Source organism: Taudactylus pleione, unplaced genomic scaffold (assembly GCF_031769625.1).
Source record: "Taudactylus pleione unplaced genomic scaffold, aTauple2 ptg000667l, whole genome shotgun sequence".
Lineage (NCBI taxonomy): Eukaryota > Metazoa > Chordata > Amphibia > Anura > Myobatrachidae > Taudactylus > Taudactylus pleione.
The window spans coordinates 1,913,794-1,932,126 of NW_028285069.1; the positions used below are offsets into that span (position 1 = coordinate 1,913,794).

General features: G+C 48.9%; 1 protein-coding gene across 2 annotated transcripts in view; it reads right to left on the reverse strand.

The window, feature by feature from the left end:
• The window catches only part of LOC148478263 (ferroxidase HEPHL1-like), a 91,937-nt gene that overhangs the window by 47,999 nt on the left and 25,605 nt on the right, over positions 1-18,333 (reverse strand). For both annotated transcript variants that reach the window (XM_088455730.1, XM_088455731.1), the window contains exon 5: positions 12,547-12,801. In XM_088455730.1, the coding sequence (XP_088311856.1) occupies positions 12,547-12,801 (255 nt within the window). The remainder of the gene's footprint in view (positions 1-12,546; positions 12,802-18,333) is intronic.

Consider the following 18,333-nt stretch of genomic DNA (forward strand, 5'->3'; position numbering starts at 1 on the left):
ATTTTTCGTCTTGTTAATTCATGGTGCAACATTTTGGTTTTAGTTCATGCCATCAACAACAATGCGCATCTTCAAATTTTGTTTTGCGTTCCTGGGTCGGTTAACTTTGTTCATTTCGTTGTCTAATTTTATATTTTAACTTACAGTTGGCGCTGCGTCTTCTCATCACAATGACGCCACAGATGTCATAGCTAGGCTGGCGGGTTTTATGAGCTTAGGGTCTCACAGTGGTTAGGTCTTAGTACATTTGCTTTGCTCCTTTGATTGGAACCATTGAGACAGGGTCGGTCCAGGGACCGCCTGGTGGCGGCGCCAGCGGGGATCTCATCTATTTTAAGTTTGTAGGTAGTCATGACCCAACCCAGTCAATTTATTGTTGCTATGTTGTATAGGTGGGGTTGGAGTTTCCCCGTTCACGCTGTTATGAGAGTGTTTACTGTTTACTGGGATTCAGGCCTCTCTTTTCTGTTTGTTCCCTGAAAAAAAATTGGGGCGTTTTAGGTGGAGACAGTTGTTGGCTGTCAATAAAGTCAAGTATTGTGTTTTTTAAATATGTTGTCTTAGTAGATTACGGGGTAAGTATGACTGTCATGCATTATTCAGGGGGTAGCTGATATAGGAGTCTCCTGTGTACACGCATCATCTATTTTATAACATATACAATTTACTCACATCAATTTTTTGTATCCTGTAAAAGGAAGATGGTTTTCTTTTTTCAACATCCTGATATTTATTTACCCGGTACACCTTTTGGTGCATTATAGTGGTGGCTCCCTGCTGGTGGGTCACAATGGCTTTACATCACGATCTTATACTGCTTTCCAAATTTCAGTTACTACAGTTAGGACAGGGTTTGGTTTGGGTTAGACTTGTAGGATTCAGTTTTTGGTACTTAAGTCTCTCTAATTGGGGTAGTTATTGGAGCAGCATTTCAAGGGAATTCTCGCGCGTACATGCAGATTTTAGAGTTTTCTAAGTGAGCTGATTACGAGACTTGTATGTTGAGACAGGTGGTAGTTGCGCACCCGGCGCCAACCTGAAATGTTATATACAAGCCAATCGTTGAACGACTAGCGTTCAACAATTGGGGGGTTGTGAAGGGATTTTTAAATTTTTCCTCCCGGGAGCCTTGATATGACCCAATTTGGTTCATGGGTAGGTTTTTAAGTTTTTTCCTCTTCACTCGGGTTACTTGTTTCCCCTCTTATGCATCCCTGCTAGGTAGTTGCTATGTGTTCTTCTCAAACTTGTGTCGGGATGGTTGGGTTTGGTAAAGTGCTCATGGTAAAGAATTTTGATTTTCACAGGAATTGCTGCAGTTGACAGTATGGTTGACTTGTGGGACCTCTTTAATTTTGGGCTGGAGCAACATGGTTTGGTTACACAGCGTTTTTGTTGTTTTATGGGTGGCAGATAGTAGAAAGGTGTGCAAGGTTTGGATGCGAGTTTCGTGCTTGATTTGCGATGTCCTTGGAGGCCACATCAGGTGCTTGGTTGAGTCGGCTTGCCTGTCGAGAGCAATGACTTGGTGCAGTTGGAAGATGGAGTTGAATGTTTGTGGTGAGAGGTCGGTTGGAAATATATGACTGGATGTGATTTTGTGTAGTCTAATAGGGTGACTTGTTTTTGGATGTAGAGAGCAGTATGTAAGCATGGGTGTCAATGACAGGGTGAATGTTCAGTAGCCATTCTGCTGTGTCGCTGAGTAGCTTTTTGTTGGCGATGAAACTTGGAATTTTCTGTCTGGTCGGAAGGCATCTTAATTGGCCTTGGTCTTTGTGAGCAATAAGGACGTGTGTTTCTGGGGCTCGGTTGTTTTGGGTGGCGGGCCAGTTTCCTTTGGAGTCTGGCTTTGGCGGGAGTACGCTGCAGCTCAGTGGCTCTATGTGGCGTAAGATAACTTTGTCAGGGCACTTGCCCTCGACTGAACCTGGCGAATTTGTCCTTCTTCGTGCGGGGGAACCCAGGCGCTTTTTGTTCGTAAGCGCCTCGGATTGGCCCAGAGAGGAAGTGGGACTCTCAAGACGCACTAACGATGTGAGAGTCCCAATTCCTCTCTGGGCCAATCCGTGTCAGTCGTTCCCCGTGTATTTGAGTGAAAGAAAGCTGGAACTGAGGGCCTGATTCAGAGCCGGACGCTATTTGCGCTCGCTCGTTCAGAAAAAGGGGGTGGCTATTTAAATTAACCGTTCGCTCTTTGCGGTCTGTTCACGCCTCTATGTCTGAACGAGCGAACAAAACATGCGAACGTAATTTTGAAAAAAACGCCCCCTGGCCGCTCGCATCATACGTCATGTCCGCTATTTATTAGATTAATCGAGTACATCGGACGGCGTATGAACTGCTCGCTATTCTTGTTGTTGATTTTTCCTACCGCAATCATGCGAGCAGTTCTGACTATAAAACAACCAAGTGACGTGGTCGATGATGCTGCTTTATTAATTATGCACACCCTTAAAACGCCCGTTTTGACCTTTAGGCACGCCTGCGTTCTGATTTGTACTCCCCGTTTTCAAGCACCTTCCCCTGTTACCACCCACATACGCCTCCTCCTGTCACTCAAAATAGCAGGCATTCGCTATTTAGCAAGCACACGATTTTCGGCCGCACTGACTGGTTCGCGCATGCGTATTACAATCCGTACGCATGCGCAGTTGTGCGAACGTCGCTCGGAACGAACGAGCGGCTCTGAATCAGGCCCTGAGTCTGCAGCGTCTCTTGCCACCCTGGTTAAGTGAATTAATTATAAATAAAAGCTGTGACCTTTTAGCCAAGCTCTTGTTTGTCTGTGTCGTTATTTAGCAGTTTAATTAAGTAAGCTATACAAGGTTGTTAAAGGTTTGAAGCAATAAACCAATGTATTATCTTAATACAAAAGCAGCCAGTATTTACCCAACATTCAAAAAAAATTCTATATTTACACCCCTTGCATTGCAATATGGTTTGTTCCAGTTCACAGATAAGTGCTATGTCTCTCTCTATTCCCAACTCTGAATCAGGCCCAAAGTGCACAAACACAACTATTAAACCCCTATAGCAGAGGTGGCCAAAACGTCGATCGCAACAGACTGGTAGACCACAGACACCAGACCAGTCGATCGTGTTGGCCCATCCAGCAGCAGTTAGCGGAGTCCAATAATCAGTGTGACCATTATTGGCTGCTGCGCCGAACTGAAGCCGCGACTGTCTCTGTTGGCTGTTGCTGTGACAGCAATAGTAAATAAGAACCAGGCTGATTCTTATTGGCTGAGGTTGTCACATGTAACAGCCTCCATTGCTGTGGTGCCAGAACCGAGTTAAATGGGAGCACGGGAGCAGGGCCAGCTCGAAGGCGCCAAACCCAAAAGGGGAAGCATTACTGCACCCTGGAGTGGACCGGTCAAGGCTGGCGGGCCTGCACTGCGGCTGCTGCTGGGGTCGCCCACGACTGAGAGCAGGGAGGGACTTTGTGATCATCTCTCTCAGGGCCCTATTTACTACAATTCGCATTTGTAATGCAGATTGTAGTGTGATATTACCGACTGAATTCGCATTGCGAATTTAGGCAATATCACAGGGATTTACTACAAATCCCTTGCAGGTACACAGCTTTAAATACCGTGACTAGTGCCCCGCGCATGTGTCGACCGGCCGCCCCTGCTACACCCCCCCAGCGCTAAGCCCCGTCCCTGTTAAGCTACGCCCCCCCACGATCGCGGATCCCCCCCCCGACCCCTACTCTCCCTTAATTACACTTACCTGAATGATCTGGACTCCGGTGATGTCTTCCATGTCCTCCGGTCAGGTGATATCCCATACTGCACTGGGACACGAACACCTGATGACCGGGCCGCAGTGCAGCATGGGAGACCAGCTGACCGGAGGGTGGACATCACCGGAGCCCCGACCACTGGTCCCTGGACTCAGGTAATTTTTTTTTTTTTACAGTGTATCAGCGTGTGGTCTATTTAGACCACACAGCTGATTACTGGGGCCGGCTCCAGACTCCGCTCTCCCCGTTAGAGCAGGGCAGGAGTCCGGTAACCGGGGGTGACCCTGGATAACGCCACCTCCAGGTGGCGTTATTATCACAGGGCTTTCTCCTGTATTTTTTTACAATTTATTTTTAGTAACTTTGGTCGGATCACATTTCCCATTACAATTATGGGAAATGCGATCTGCTACTAAAAATAAGTGATACTTAGGGGTTGGAGTAGAATTTTACGAATTCTACTCCAATTGCCCTGTAATAACTACATGTGATACTAAAATAATGTGAAAAGGGTGTGAAAACACCCTTTTTCACTTTATTTTAGTAAAAATAATGTTAATAAATAGAGCCCTCAGACATGGTCAGTATTCTGTGGGGGGCTGGGGAAAATCAATGTATGTTTTAATTTTTTTATGTGTGGGACATTGGACCTCATTCAGAGTCTCTCGCTAGATGCGATTGCTCGCATCCAGCGTATACAAATTTTTCAAAGTAACGCCATGGAAAGCGATCGCTCGCCAAGGCATAAGCACACCCACTTTGGCTGTGCGAGCGATCGCTCTGTGTATGCGGACACCCATTAGCCTATGTAGAGACGCCCACTAGCGCACATCATCTCCAGGAAGTGTATTAAAACATTGGTACATCGAGCACCATCGGTAGCGATCGCAGCGCTTGTGGTTGCCTTACCCTGCCGCAAGCACTGCGAGGACTTCAGTGTAAAAAACAAGCATGTGACGTGTACTATCGGTCTGTTAATTATGCACGCCTTAAAAATGGCGTTGAAATACTCAGGCACGCCTGCGTTAGCACCTCCACTCCCCCATTATTAGTGTCTTGCCCCTGTTACCACCCACAAACGGCCTCTCCTGTCACTCATTTCACTGGGCTGTCTTTGCTGCGCGAGCGAGCGGGCTGCGATCGCACAGAGTAGTTTGCGCACAACGAAGCGCACGGCGCTTGCGAGAGACTCTGAATGAGGTCCATTGTGTTTGGGTTTTTTGCTGTGAGGGCCAATGTGTGTTTTTTTTTTCCAAAACACGTCCCTGCACCACTATAGGCTGCAACAAACTAGTGATCACACCAATGCCAGCCCCATCCTAGAAGTTGAAACCATCTCTTTTCAGATACAGGGGCCTATTCATCAACACTAAATTAACGTTTTTAAGGACATTTTCCTTAAATAACGTTATTTTAGTATTCATGAAGCCACTTAGCACAGGAGATATCACTGATATCTCCTTGCTAAGTTCCCCTGCGTTAATTTCCACACTCCCCATACATTAGTTATGTATGAGGACCGAGTTTGGGGATGTGGAAATTATGGTATTCATCAAATTCCGAAAATTATGAATTTTTGGAATTTGATGGAGGTACTATCCGCCACTGTGAGGTGGCGAATAGCAGGAAACACTTACCTGCTTACAGCTGGACAGGTCCCCCGGCGTCTCCCTCCGGCGGTCTGGTGCGTCCTCTGGCTCCGGAGGCTGGTCGGACACTGTGTTCTCCCAGCAGAACACAATAAAGATTAGAAAAAAAAAAAACTTTTTTTTTTTTTTCTAACCTGTGCTGTGGTCTGCTGGGAGACCATGTGACAGACCAGCAGGACGGAGCAGGAGGCTGCTGCGCGGACAGGTAAGTGCTGAAGGGGGGGGGGGAGGTGAGCGGGGAGGAGGGGGGGCAGGTGAGCGGAGGGGGGGACACAAACTTACCGCATGTGTAGGTAGTGCTGCACATGCGCTGGGTTAACGAATTTAACAGAGCATGCGCAGCACGGATTCCAGCTGCGGTAAGTTAGCGTAGAGAGGGATAACTATCTATTTCCTGAAAAGTTGTCATCGCAAAAATGGCAGATTTTCGGAATAGTTATGGAGAGGAGGAATGATGAATTCCTCCGGTAATTAGGTAGAACTCCATGCGAGTTCTAAACCTAATTGCCTCCAGGGAAAGTTTAGTAATGACGAATAGGCTCCACAATCATTCGGTTTTCTCTTTTCACCCACGTAAATAGCATAGCACAGAAGCAATTCTATGCTTTTTTGCGCTGCTGTATCTCTGACGGATCTTGGTCGGATCTCTCTTTGCATAAAATGGGCATTGTGAGGCAGGACTATTACAATGTGACCACAAGGAATTCTGGACCTGATTCAGCAAGGAACGCACGCACCCGTCCGCTGTGAGAATATGCTAATAAATGCACATGCACGCAGAATAAGCAGACGCCCAGTAAAACACAATACCTCCCACTTCCCTTGACGTGCATTCTGTTATACCACGCAAGATAGCGGAAACATCGGTAACATCGAGAACCATCAAACACATTAGCATATTAGTGGTTGACCTGACACCACGCATTATGTGTGCTGCTTCCTGCGTGCAACTAGACCTCAGGTTACATATGTCGCCTCAAGGGCTTAATTATGCACACCCCTAAAACGCCGTCCAAACGCACAGGCACAGCGTTTGCCCGTCCACCCCCACAAAACGGCACTTCCTGTCAATCACTTTTCTCTGGGTCTGCGTTTCCTCTGCACACACAGTACCCATCGCAATAGCTAGTTCGTGCATGCGCATGAGTAGAGCTAAAACATTGGCCGAGTGCGTGCGTTCTCTCCTGTGCGATCCTTGCTGAATTAGGCCCTCTATTCCCTACCACATATACACACAAGGGATCATTTTTGTTGGGAGTCAATTAACCTACCAGTATATTTTTGGAGTGTGAAACCCATGCAAGCACGGGGAGAATATACAAACCCCACACATTTAGGGACGTGACGGGAATTAAACCTATGATCTCAGGGCCTGATTCAGCAAGGAACGCAAAGGAGAGAATGCACGCACTAGGTCGATGTTTTTGCACTGCACATGCGCGAACTAGCCAATTCAGATTGATTGACAGGAAGTGCCGTTTGTGGGTCGTGACGGGGGGGTGGTCAGGCAAATGCAGGCGTTATAACGCCGTTATTGGAGCGAACATAATTAAGGCAGTGCGGTGGCATACGCAGCCATACCGTAAACTGTACACAGAAAGCGGCCAAATTCCTGCGGCAGGTCAGGTCACCACTATTGTGCTAATGGGTCCGATGGTTCTCGATGTCTCGATGTTAACGCTATCTTGCGTGCTGATCAGAGTAAAGGGAGATGGGCGGCTTAACATGGGGCTGGGCGTCTGCACCTTGTGCTGCGGTCTCCGTGCGTGTGCATTGATTAGCATATTCTCGCAGCGGACGGGTGCGTGCGTCTGCATCCGTGCCTTCCTTGCTGAATCAGGCCCTTAGTGCTGTGAGGCAGTAATGTTAACCATTACACCATCTGTGCTAACAAGTTATCTTATGCCTGACGCAGGGGCGTATTAAGAGAGGCCCTCTCCTCTCTACCCGGCAGCGCAGTAGACTCTGAGCGCTAGGAACACAGGGGGTCATTCAGACCCGGTCGTTAGCGCCGATGCGCTCGGACTGGGTCGATGGCCCCCCACAAAGCATGCGCACGACGGCGCCGGCGCCATCGTGTGCATGCGTGAGACCCGCTACGACCGACAGCGCTGGTCGTAGCGGGTCTCGATCCAAAGGGGGCAAGCTGTCGATGTTGATTGACAGCTCGCCCCGTTTGGAAGGCGGGCCGGGGGGGTGGCAGCCCAAACCGAGGCGTTCCCATGGGAACGCCTACCGTTTGGGGGAGGCCCCACTGACATCACTAGTGATGTCAGTGGAGAGCTTCCGGCTCAGACAGAGCCGAAAGCTCTCCGGGGCTTACGACAAGTGAGACCCTACCCTAGGGTCTCGTCGTAAGCCCCGATGGTCGCGATGGTCTCTGACCATTGCGACCATCACCCGAGCGGTCGTTAGAGCTGTGGGTGTTAACCCACAGCCTAACGACCACAACAGAGGCGGGCGGTCAGGATACAAGTGGCCGCCCAGTTTCTGAGCGACCGCTTGCATCCTCCGACCGCCTCTGAATGAGGCCCACAGTCTCCATTGCACATGTGCAGGTCTTCGGGAAAATGGTGCGGCGGCGATTTTCCCGGCAATTTCCCTACTGCGCATACAAAATGCCGGGAAAATGACCGCCACGCCATTGCTCCTGGTGATTTGTGGAGCGATGCTGCCACTGACGGGAGACTGCGGAGAGGTGAGTATTGAAGAAATGGGTGCAGCGTGTGCTGTGTGGGCCCCCCTGGACTCAGGGGCCCGTGTGCACCACACACTCTGCACCCATTGTAAATACACCACTGGCCAGAGGATGCTGGTATTTGTCTGCCACTTTGTGCAGCATTTATAGGGAATAGGTAATAATGAGGAGTCAGAATGCTGACATCCACGTGCACCAGTACAAGATAAAGAGACTAATTAGTAAATTTATAGTGACTAATTAGGTCACAGTATCTGGCACTACTCAGCACATAGCACAAACTGCAACTACGTTAGTCACCGTATGACTAGGCAGCAAATATCAGTCATTTTAAAAGCTGAGCAGGTAGATCCAAACACGTCCCTGTGGACCTTGTAACACTGCAATCTGCTTCATGACACGTTAACTGGATTTTAATATCATTTTAAAATACTCTTTTGAATCTTATACACCTCTCTTCAATGAATATCACACTGTCAATTACATGAAAACAACTATATCTAAGAGGCAGGTTTTTATTGTGCCAGGGCTCAATAACCAGAAGGACACGGACCATTCCAAGGCGGGGCCATAACAGAGCGATAACCGTCCTGGGCCTGTCCGCCTCTCGTACATGTGATATCCTGACGTCAAGACAAAGCGGCTGGGTCACCGGGACCAAGCAGAAGCTGGGTGCTGGGACTCTATGGGGCATATTTAATTGGGGGCGAGAAAAGCAAAAAACCAGGTGCGGGTTTTTTGCTAGACAATTAAGGCCCTCATTCAGAGCCGTACACTCTGAGCAGAGCGCACGCTCTGAATGAGGGCCGGGCTCTATGAAAATGGAGCGTCCTCCTGGACGCTCGTATAGCTGTGGGTCACCACCCACAGGCTATACGAGCGTGCATTGTGATGGCCGCGATGGTCGTGACCATCGCGACCATCGAAATTGCGAGCCGGAGCCTGCGGTTGAGGTTTTCAACCGCAAGCTCCGGAGTGATTTTGGCTCTATCAGAGCCAAAATCACTCCCACTGACATCACTAGTGAAGTCAGTGGGCCGGGTTCTGACGGGAGGCGTTCCCGTGGGAACGCCCCCGTCAGGGAGGCACGCCCCCGGCACGCCCACCAAAGGGGGCGTGCTGTCAATCAACATTGACAGCACGCCCCCTTTGATCGGACACAACGAGCGAAGGACTTTCCTTCGCTCGTCGCGTCTGGCGCATGCGCACGACGGAGCTCCCTCCGTCGTGCGCATGCTCAGTCCATAACATCGACCCACTTGCGAGCGGACAGCTCGCGAGTGGGTCTGAATCAGGCCCTAAGTGCAGAATTTTTCTTTTTTTGTGCTCCGGGAGCTTTTTATTCTCGCACCTCCAGAGCAAGTGTGATTTTTTCCTAAAATCTTTAATTTCAGGCAAAATCAACAGGACTTGCTCTGACACCCCGGCAGCACCCCCCCTGAGGACTAATTAAGCAATTGGACGTTTCCAATTAGCTTAATTAGTCCTTAATTACTTACCTTCTGCTGCGCTGTCTTCTGCATCTTCTTCTGCATCCAGCGTTGGGAGCCGAGTCTTCTGCAGCAGGGTGAGTATGTCAGTGTGTGTGAGTGTTTGTAAGTGTGAATGAGTGAGTGTGTGTGTATGAGTGTTGGAATGGGCGCTGGGAGAACTACATCTCCCAGCAGCCCTTGCCCCTCCCACCAGCCCCTGGAGCCTCCCAGCAGCCCCCTGTCCAGTGAGAAGGTAGAGGGGAGGCCTCCGGCAGCTGCAGAGACCTCCTGGGCTGGTAAGTGTAGAATTTATTTTTTTTACGCTGCGCTTTTTGTTAATTGGATACTGCGGGTATTGGGAGCACGCATACCTGCGGTAATCCAAAATTGGGCGCAAGGATTTTTCCTCGCTAAACCTCGCGCCCAATTGAGTATGCCCCTATGGGCTACAGATTTTCAGGCACCCTGCAAGCCGAATACAGGTACCATGGGACAACAACGAAGCCACTCTCTGGGCCTTGCACCCTGGGCAGCGGCAAAGTTCGCACACCCCTAGTTATGGCTCTGATGAACATAGGATCGTCCCTGGAAATTAGGGACAATCGACAACTGAGTATACTCTATCATTTCTGCTTTACGGCATTCATGATGAAGCTGCTGAAGCACAAAGGGCCTGATGCAGAGTCGAGCACCTCTCTAATACTTATATGTTAATATATTGCGAATGTCGACACTTTACACATTTCACATGTTGACCTAACATCCACGTCGACATTCTGACTGACAACATTCTGGTATCTACATTCTGACTGTCAACATTCTGACCAGATACCAGAACTTTAAGGCACAGACTTGTTTTTTTTTGCTTTTGGCAAAATCACCCATAAATTTTATGGTTTTAGTTTAGGTATTGGCGAAACCGCCTTCAAGTGTTTTGGTTCGGATTCAGTTTTGGATTTCTTTAAAATTGATAAAACAACTAAAATTATGTAATTTGGACCTGTTTACATGCAATCCAAACCCCAAGACATACATGCCTACCGTCCCGGTTTTTGCGGGAGGCTCCTGATTTTTAGGGTAACACCCCGCACCCCCGAAAGGGTAGGAACTTCTCCCGCTTTCTGCCCACTTACTAGTGAAGTGGGCAGAATGGGGAGAACTTCCGTGGCGATCGCGGTTCCTCGTTTAGGGGGCGGGGCTTAATGACGTAATTCTGCATGATTTGCGTCATGTAGCCCCGCCCCTTATGCACATTTGCAGCAATTTGCCGCGAAGGGGCGGGGCTTCTTGACGCGATATGTCAGGCTCCACCCCTGCAGCGACCCGATCTTTCTCCTCCCCGAGTTCTCCCGGCAAGGAGATAAAAAATGTAGGCAAGTATGCCCCAAGATACAGTTTTTAAATCCCAATTCCAAACTTACACTATAGCAGACCCGAGGGGGGACTTGGTTCTAATCGGAATCCCAAAAGTGACCCGAGCCGGGACTTGATTCATTTCGGGACCCTAAAGTTTCAGGAAAACGGAACCGCACTCTACTGGTAATATGGCTTTCCAACACGAATAGTACAGCTTGGGGCTATTACAGATTTGCACACAGGATGGATTTAGCATTTTTTAATACCGTGCCTGCTCCATAGGCCAACGCATACATCTATGGGTGATTCCAAGTCCTGCACATCTCCCCTTGTCGCAGAATTGGCGTAACAGGGAGGCACGTAGGCAACGTTTAGTCGGGGCAGGGATACAGCTGAGGTAGATGCGATCTAATACGGGTGTCAGCGATGAAGCACATAGATATGGGGGGTGCGATTGCCTAGATTCATATAACTCAACAAACCTGCACATCAAACCTGACGATATCGCAAGCGGCCCCATTCATGTTAATGGAGGACGGAACGAGTGGTCGCTCTAATGTGTACCTAGCGGTACGATTTGTCGGCACACATATGTCAGCACACATCGTCCAGTGTGTACCTAGTTTCAAGCAGTGCAGCCTTAAGCATGAGCCTAGGCTGCATTTATAATTAGAGATGAGCGGGTTCGAATCTCAGAGAACCAAACCCACCCGAATTTCAGGGATCCGGGATGATCCAAGCGCAGCTCAGATCTCCCTGCCTGCCCCGACCCGAGGCAAAACCTCGCAACCCCTCTGTCGAGTCGCGAGGTTTTGTTTTGATGGGCTTAACGCTGATTGGCTGAGAGAGCCGTCTGTCACGGCTCTCAGCCAATCAGCGTTAAGCCCATTGAAAAACAGCACAAAAGAGGAAAAGAAGATGGTGCCCGCCATCCCCCGCCGCCTGACACCGCCGGCACCCCCGCTGCCGACACCCCCACTGGCAGCATCCCTCACTGCCGACACCACCGCTGCCGACATTCCCGCACTGCTGCCCAGCGTACTGAGGACACCGTTAGCGACCCCCACACTGCCGACACTCCCACACCGGTACCCTTCACTGAGAACACTGCCATTCCATGTACTGAGGACACCGCCAGCAACCCCCGCACTGCCGACAGTCAGCAAACCTGCAATGAGGACACCGCTGGCACCCCCGCACTGCCGACATCACCGGTACCTTTCACTGAGGACACTGCCAGCACCGCAGCACTGCCATTCCATCCCACTGTATCACTTATCTTAGTCAGCCAGCTAGCTAGATGCAACCTTTTGGCCTTAACTAGATGAAGCAAATAATATTGTGAGGTGGTCAAAATTGATTGAAATTACTGGAAATAAATGTTATTGAGGTAAATTATAGTGTAGGAACAAAAACAGGCCCATTTTATGTTATTTTAGCTGTTTATATGATTTTTTTAAGAAAAATATCCAGATCCAAAACCAAACCACGAAAACAAAACAGGGAGGTGAGGTTTTGGCAAAACCAATCCAGATCCAAAACCAGGGTAGATCAGATCCAAAACCAAAACACGGGGGTCGGCGCACATCTCTATTTAGAATCGATCAGCCCTGTGTTTACCTTGTATATGGTCATTTACTTGACAGCTTAACATCCACTTTCCAACAGTTGATGGGATCATTTCCACGGTGACGAAAGAGGCTGGAAACAGGTTGATGACATCTGTCCGATGTCCTTGGTTAGTGACGGTGTGACCATAGAAGTATGCGGAGTGGACGTCTACTTCATTGCCAATTCCAAAGAAATGCCAAGACACCGAGTCACCGACGCACATGTCCAAGGCTGGCAGGTTACCGTATAGATATCCATTGATAGCTACAAAATACAAACAAACAAATAATACAATAACTCAAACACTACAGAAACTTCAGAGGTTTATTAGCTACATGTACCCTGATGCTCTTACAGGCAGCTCACCGACATCTAAAGGCCCCACAGTTTGGATACAATAGCCACCATTGACATATTGTTTTATTTTCTACCTACAAATATTATGTCAAAGCTTCATAAAACTCTACACTGTAATATTGAAAATACTTTAACGTAGGATTTACAGTTGCATACATAGCTAATTTTGTATCTATTTTTTTTTCCAGCATAACAATGTTTGGTAGAATATTACAATGTATAGCTTTTCATTCTGTGGAAAAATTGCCAAAACTTGTCCACAATTCTCTCCCAAAAATAAAATACCTGTAGTTGTAGGTAATCAGTGCAACCCCTAAAATGTACCCCATAATCTGCTCACTTCTGTCAAGTATAGTGATACCAAACAGGAGACAAAGCACCTGATTCAGACCCGGACGCTATTTGCGGCCGCTCGCTGGCTAAAAGGGGCCGGCTATTTAAATCATGTGCTCGCACTGCATCGCGTAGAGCCGCCCACTAAGTAATAGCGAGTGGCCGCACTATGCGCTCGCACCTCTATAAAGATGCCCCTTTGCCACTCGCAACACACGTCATCTCCGGCAGTTGTAGGATTAATCGGGAACATCGAGAGCCATCGGAGCTGCTCGCAGCGCTTCTGGTAGCCTTTTCCTACCACAACATTGCGAGCAGTTCTGGCTAAAATACAACCCAGTCACGTGTGTAATGACGCTAATTATGCACACCCATTAAACGCCATTCTGATGGTCGGTCACGCCTGCGTTCGCACATCCACACCCCCGTTTCCAAGCACCTTCCCCTGTTACCACCCACAAACGGCACTATCTGTCACTCAAAATAGTGGCCCAACTGCGGGCTACGGGCGAGCACTTTCCCATCGCAATGACTGGTTCACACACGCGCATTGCGACTCATACGCATGCGCAGATTGCAAAAAATCGCTCAATACGAGCGAGCGCAGCATAGCATCCGGGTCTGAATCAGGCCCAAAGGGTGAAGTGCCCTGCTCGTGAGAGCAACAGTCTAGAGGGAGAGGCCAATGCTGACACATAAGTTTGTGGGACATGGAGTGGACATGGTACTGTAGCTGTATACAGGGCCTGATTCAGACCCGGTCGCAAACGCTGAGCGCTCGCAACCGGGTCGATGGTGGCCCACAGCGTATGCGCACGACGGAGCCGGCTCCGTCGTGCACATGCACGAGACCCGGATAGTGACGGGCAATCCGTCGCTCCGGGTCTCGCATCAAAGGGGGCGTGCTGTCGATGTTGAGTGACAGCTCTTCCCCTTTGGTGGGCGGGCCGGGGGGGTGGCTGCCCAAACGGAGGCGTTCCCCTGAGAACGCCTACCGTTTGGGGGCGGCTCCACTGACATCACAAGTGATGTGAGAGCTTCCGGCTCTGTTAGAGCCAAAAGCTCTCTGGGGCTTTTGATGAACGAGACCCTACCACAAGGGTCTCGTCGCAAGCCCGATGGTCGCGATGGTCTTGACCATCGCGACCATCATCATGGCCGCTCGCTATAGCTGTGGGTGGTCACCCACAGCTATGCGAGCGGCCAGGAGGCCGCTCCAAAAATAAAAAAAAACTCTCTGATTCAGAGCGAGCGCTCTTTCAGAGCGCCCGGCTCTTAATCAGGGCCACAGTCCCATCAGGTTGGAATAGGAGAGGTTATAATGAAGAGGTGAGGTTTAAGAGAGAACTTGAAAGATTGAAGTTTGGGGGCTGGTTAAGTGGGAATAGGTTATGGCAGAGGTTCCTAAACTCTGCCATTACAGTCCAGGTTTTAAGGATGTCCATGCTTGAGTCCAGATGGTTAAATTAAATTGATTGGAGGTACTAATTAACTAAATTAAGTCACCTGTACACAAGCATGGATATCCTAAATCAGGCCCAATGTGTTCTATAGATTGTGAACTTGCAAACAGGGCCCTCTTACCTCTTTGGGCCTAATTCATTACAGATCGAAACTGCAACAGCGCGCGCAGGTCGGCCGATGGTGCATACTGCACATGTGTATGCGCACATGTGTATGCACCGCAGTGCGCGTTCGTGAGTTAGCATTGGGATCGCACTGTGCTCACCTATACAAAGCCATCGCAGACCGAGGGACGGGACGCCAGCGTTTGGGGGTGGTGACGGGGGAGTGGTTCGAGATACGCTGGCGTGCCTGTCCTTTTGAACGCGTTGCATGGGCGTGCATAAATTAGCCACTGTGACGGCATATGCAGCTTCTGTAGTCACTGCGTGCAATGAGGTTAGTAATTTATGAGCAAGGTCAGATCTGTTGTTGTGCGTGAGGGGCCGATGTTACTCGATGTTCCCGATGTATACGCAGGGATGCAAGGCATTACTGATGTGAGATAGCGGTAGTGGGCGTCTCTATGCTGGCTGTGCGACGGCATTGCGATTACAGTCATTAGCATATTTTGTCAGAAGACCTGCGTGCGTTCCCAAGGGAACGCCTACCGTCAGAAGCCGGCCCCACTGACATCACTAGTGATGTCAGTGGGAGTGATTTTGGCTCTGACAGAGCCAAAATCACTCCTGGCCTTGCGGTTGAGAAACTCAACCGCAGGCTTCTGCTCGCAGTGGCGATGGCCGTGATGGTCAAGACCATCGCGACCATCATCCTGCACGCTCGTATATGCTGTGGGTGGTGACCCACAGCTATACGAGCATCCAGGAGGACGCTCCATATTTATGGAGGTGGGCCCTGATTCAGAGCGAGCGCTCTGGTCAGAGCGTCCGGCTCTGAATCAGGGCCCAGGTCTTTTGTCCGTTATTGTGGAGTTTTGTTTCATTGCTGTTTTGTTCCCAATTGTATAGCACAACGGATTATGCTGACACTATGGGCCTGATTTAGGATTTTTATGCTATCGCCACTGCAACTGCGATCCCTATGTAACTGTGACATGCCTCCAAAATGGTCGCGACACACCTGCGTTTAAAGCTGACACTCCCTGTTACCTCCCACAAACGTTCCCTGACTGTCAATCACACTGCAAATAAATAGTCGCTGTGAGTGTCTACGGTAATGTACTGTACCTTGGCGCATGCATAGTACGACGCATGCGCAGGCGGACGATATTCGCTCAACTGCGAAAACATCGGGCCCTAAGTAAATGCTAATGATAATAAAAATATTATGTTCATATTTAATACTTAGGGCCTGATTCAGACCTGTTCGCCAAATCACTCGCTCTGGGGCTCGCTACAAGACAGGGCGGCTGTCGATGTTGATCGACAGCTCGCCCTATTTTGTAGGCGGGGAGGGGGGGTGGCTGCACAAACGGAGGCGTTCCCGAAGGAACGCCTGGCGTTTGTGGGCGGCCCTGCTGACATCACTAGTGATGTCAGTAGTGGACTTCCTCCTCTATTAGAGCAGGAAGTCCACTCGGGCTTGCGAGACCTGAGACCCTACCACAAGGGTCTCCTCACAAGCCCGATGGTCGCGATAATCGCGACCCTCCAGCTGTTGTTCAACTACAAATCCCAGCCTGCCCTGCAACAGTTTTATCATGGCTAAATAGAAAAATTGTGGCAGGGCATGCTGGGATGTGCAGTTCAACAACAGCCGGGGAGCGCTTATTGCCCACGCCTAGTTTAGTGATTACTAGGCATGGCCATCAACCATCAATGTTTGGTGGAGATGCAATGCTTCTCCCCCAAGGATAGCAGACAGCCCCCCCCCCCCCCGATGTTTTTTTTAACTTGATGCTGGGATGCGGAGCCTAGCTCCAACCCCCGATGCATCCGTGAAGCCCTGTCCCTCGGTCCTGACTGGCAGGCAGCCCAGTAAGTCATAGAGCATAAATGACCATCGGTGGTTGAAACCATTGATGGTTACCCTTTGAATGGTTTTATACCATCGATAATAACCACTGATAGCACCATCAATGATTACCCACCGATGGCCATCCCTAGTGATTATCCTGTAGTGGTCAGTGATTGCAGGAAGGTGTAGCCATGCCCTCAGTTTGTTGTGTCTACGCCCCACTATGCCACGGCCACTCCCCCAGAGTGCACACAGCAACTTTGCAGCAGACCACAACATATACATTTAGGAGATCTAAGAGTCGAGGGGCATAGCTGTGCCTCTCCTGTGGCCACGCCCAACCACAGCACTCCGCCCCTCCAGGAATCCCATCAGCCCTGCCTCTAACCTCTACAATCTCTCCAAAAGGCCACAGTAAGATCGATCACTCTCTATCTACGCTATGCTTCCGCCGTCCACTTTGCCAATCTCTTCACTGGCTCCCTATAATCTATAGAACCCAAATCAAAGTCCTCATGCTGCCCTGCTCCCCCACCTTTGGAACACTCTCATTCCACTCTATAAGACTCTCCCATAGCCTCCATTGTTTCAAACGCTCCCTAAAATCTGACCTATTTGACAAAGCCTACCAGAACTCTGCCTTTTCCCCTCCTTACAGCCTCCACCCCACCTACCTCCCCTTCTTGTGTCTCCCTATCAGTCATTTTATCAAACCACTTCCCTGTAGAATGTAAGCAGGGCCCTCTTTCCTCTTATTGATACTCCTTCCCTTCTTGCTTCCTATCCTCCTTTTTTCTCTAGATATAACTCTCCTCCGATGTTCTGGTTATGCTATATCTCACCTCTTTTACGTTCTCTGATGTATCTATACTGGAGGATGCCACCTGTTCTCTGCTACCCATGTTATACTTGTATTTCGCCTTTTGTAATAATATTTAAATTACGTCAACCTAGATTTATATTACCAGTATTCCCTTTTAATTACTTGTTCTTGTAGTACTACATGTATTTAATTACCCTTGTTTACTTTTGAGTAGGGGTGAGCGGGTTCGGTTTTACTCGGATTTACTCGGTTCTTATCGCCACTTTACCGCAAATTCGGATTTATTATATTGACTATCCAAAACACATGATAGGCGATAGCCAATAAAATGCCGTTTAAAGATCCGAGTAAATCCGAGTAAAACCGAACCCGCTCACCCCTACTTTTGAGCACTTATTTTATTGTATTGCCTGTTGTATTATGTTACTTTTATTTCCTTTTTATCACTTGTTTCTGTATTACTACTGGTATCTTGTTATCCTCTTATTTGTCTCTCATACTATGTAATAGGGTGTGGTATATTACATAAAATGTCAAACTGATGACATTCTGATGGTATATTACATAAAATGTCAAACTGATGACATTCATTAGGTCAACATGACAATGTTGAAATGGTAGTTATGTCAACATTCAGCATGTTGACACGGATGTAATGTCGACAGTGTGTTTTTCCTGTTACTCCAACCCAACTGCTAATGCACATGTCGACATTTTCACAATATTAACATTTCCTAGGTCAATATTCTGTCCATAGCGTTCCCGCTAGGCTATTTTAGCATCTCCCGCTAAAACAACGCCCACGAGACGCAGTGTCCCGCTGGTGGGAAAAATTGCGGTGCAGCGATCACCACTGATAA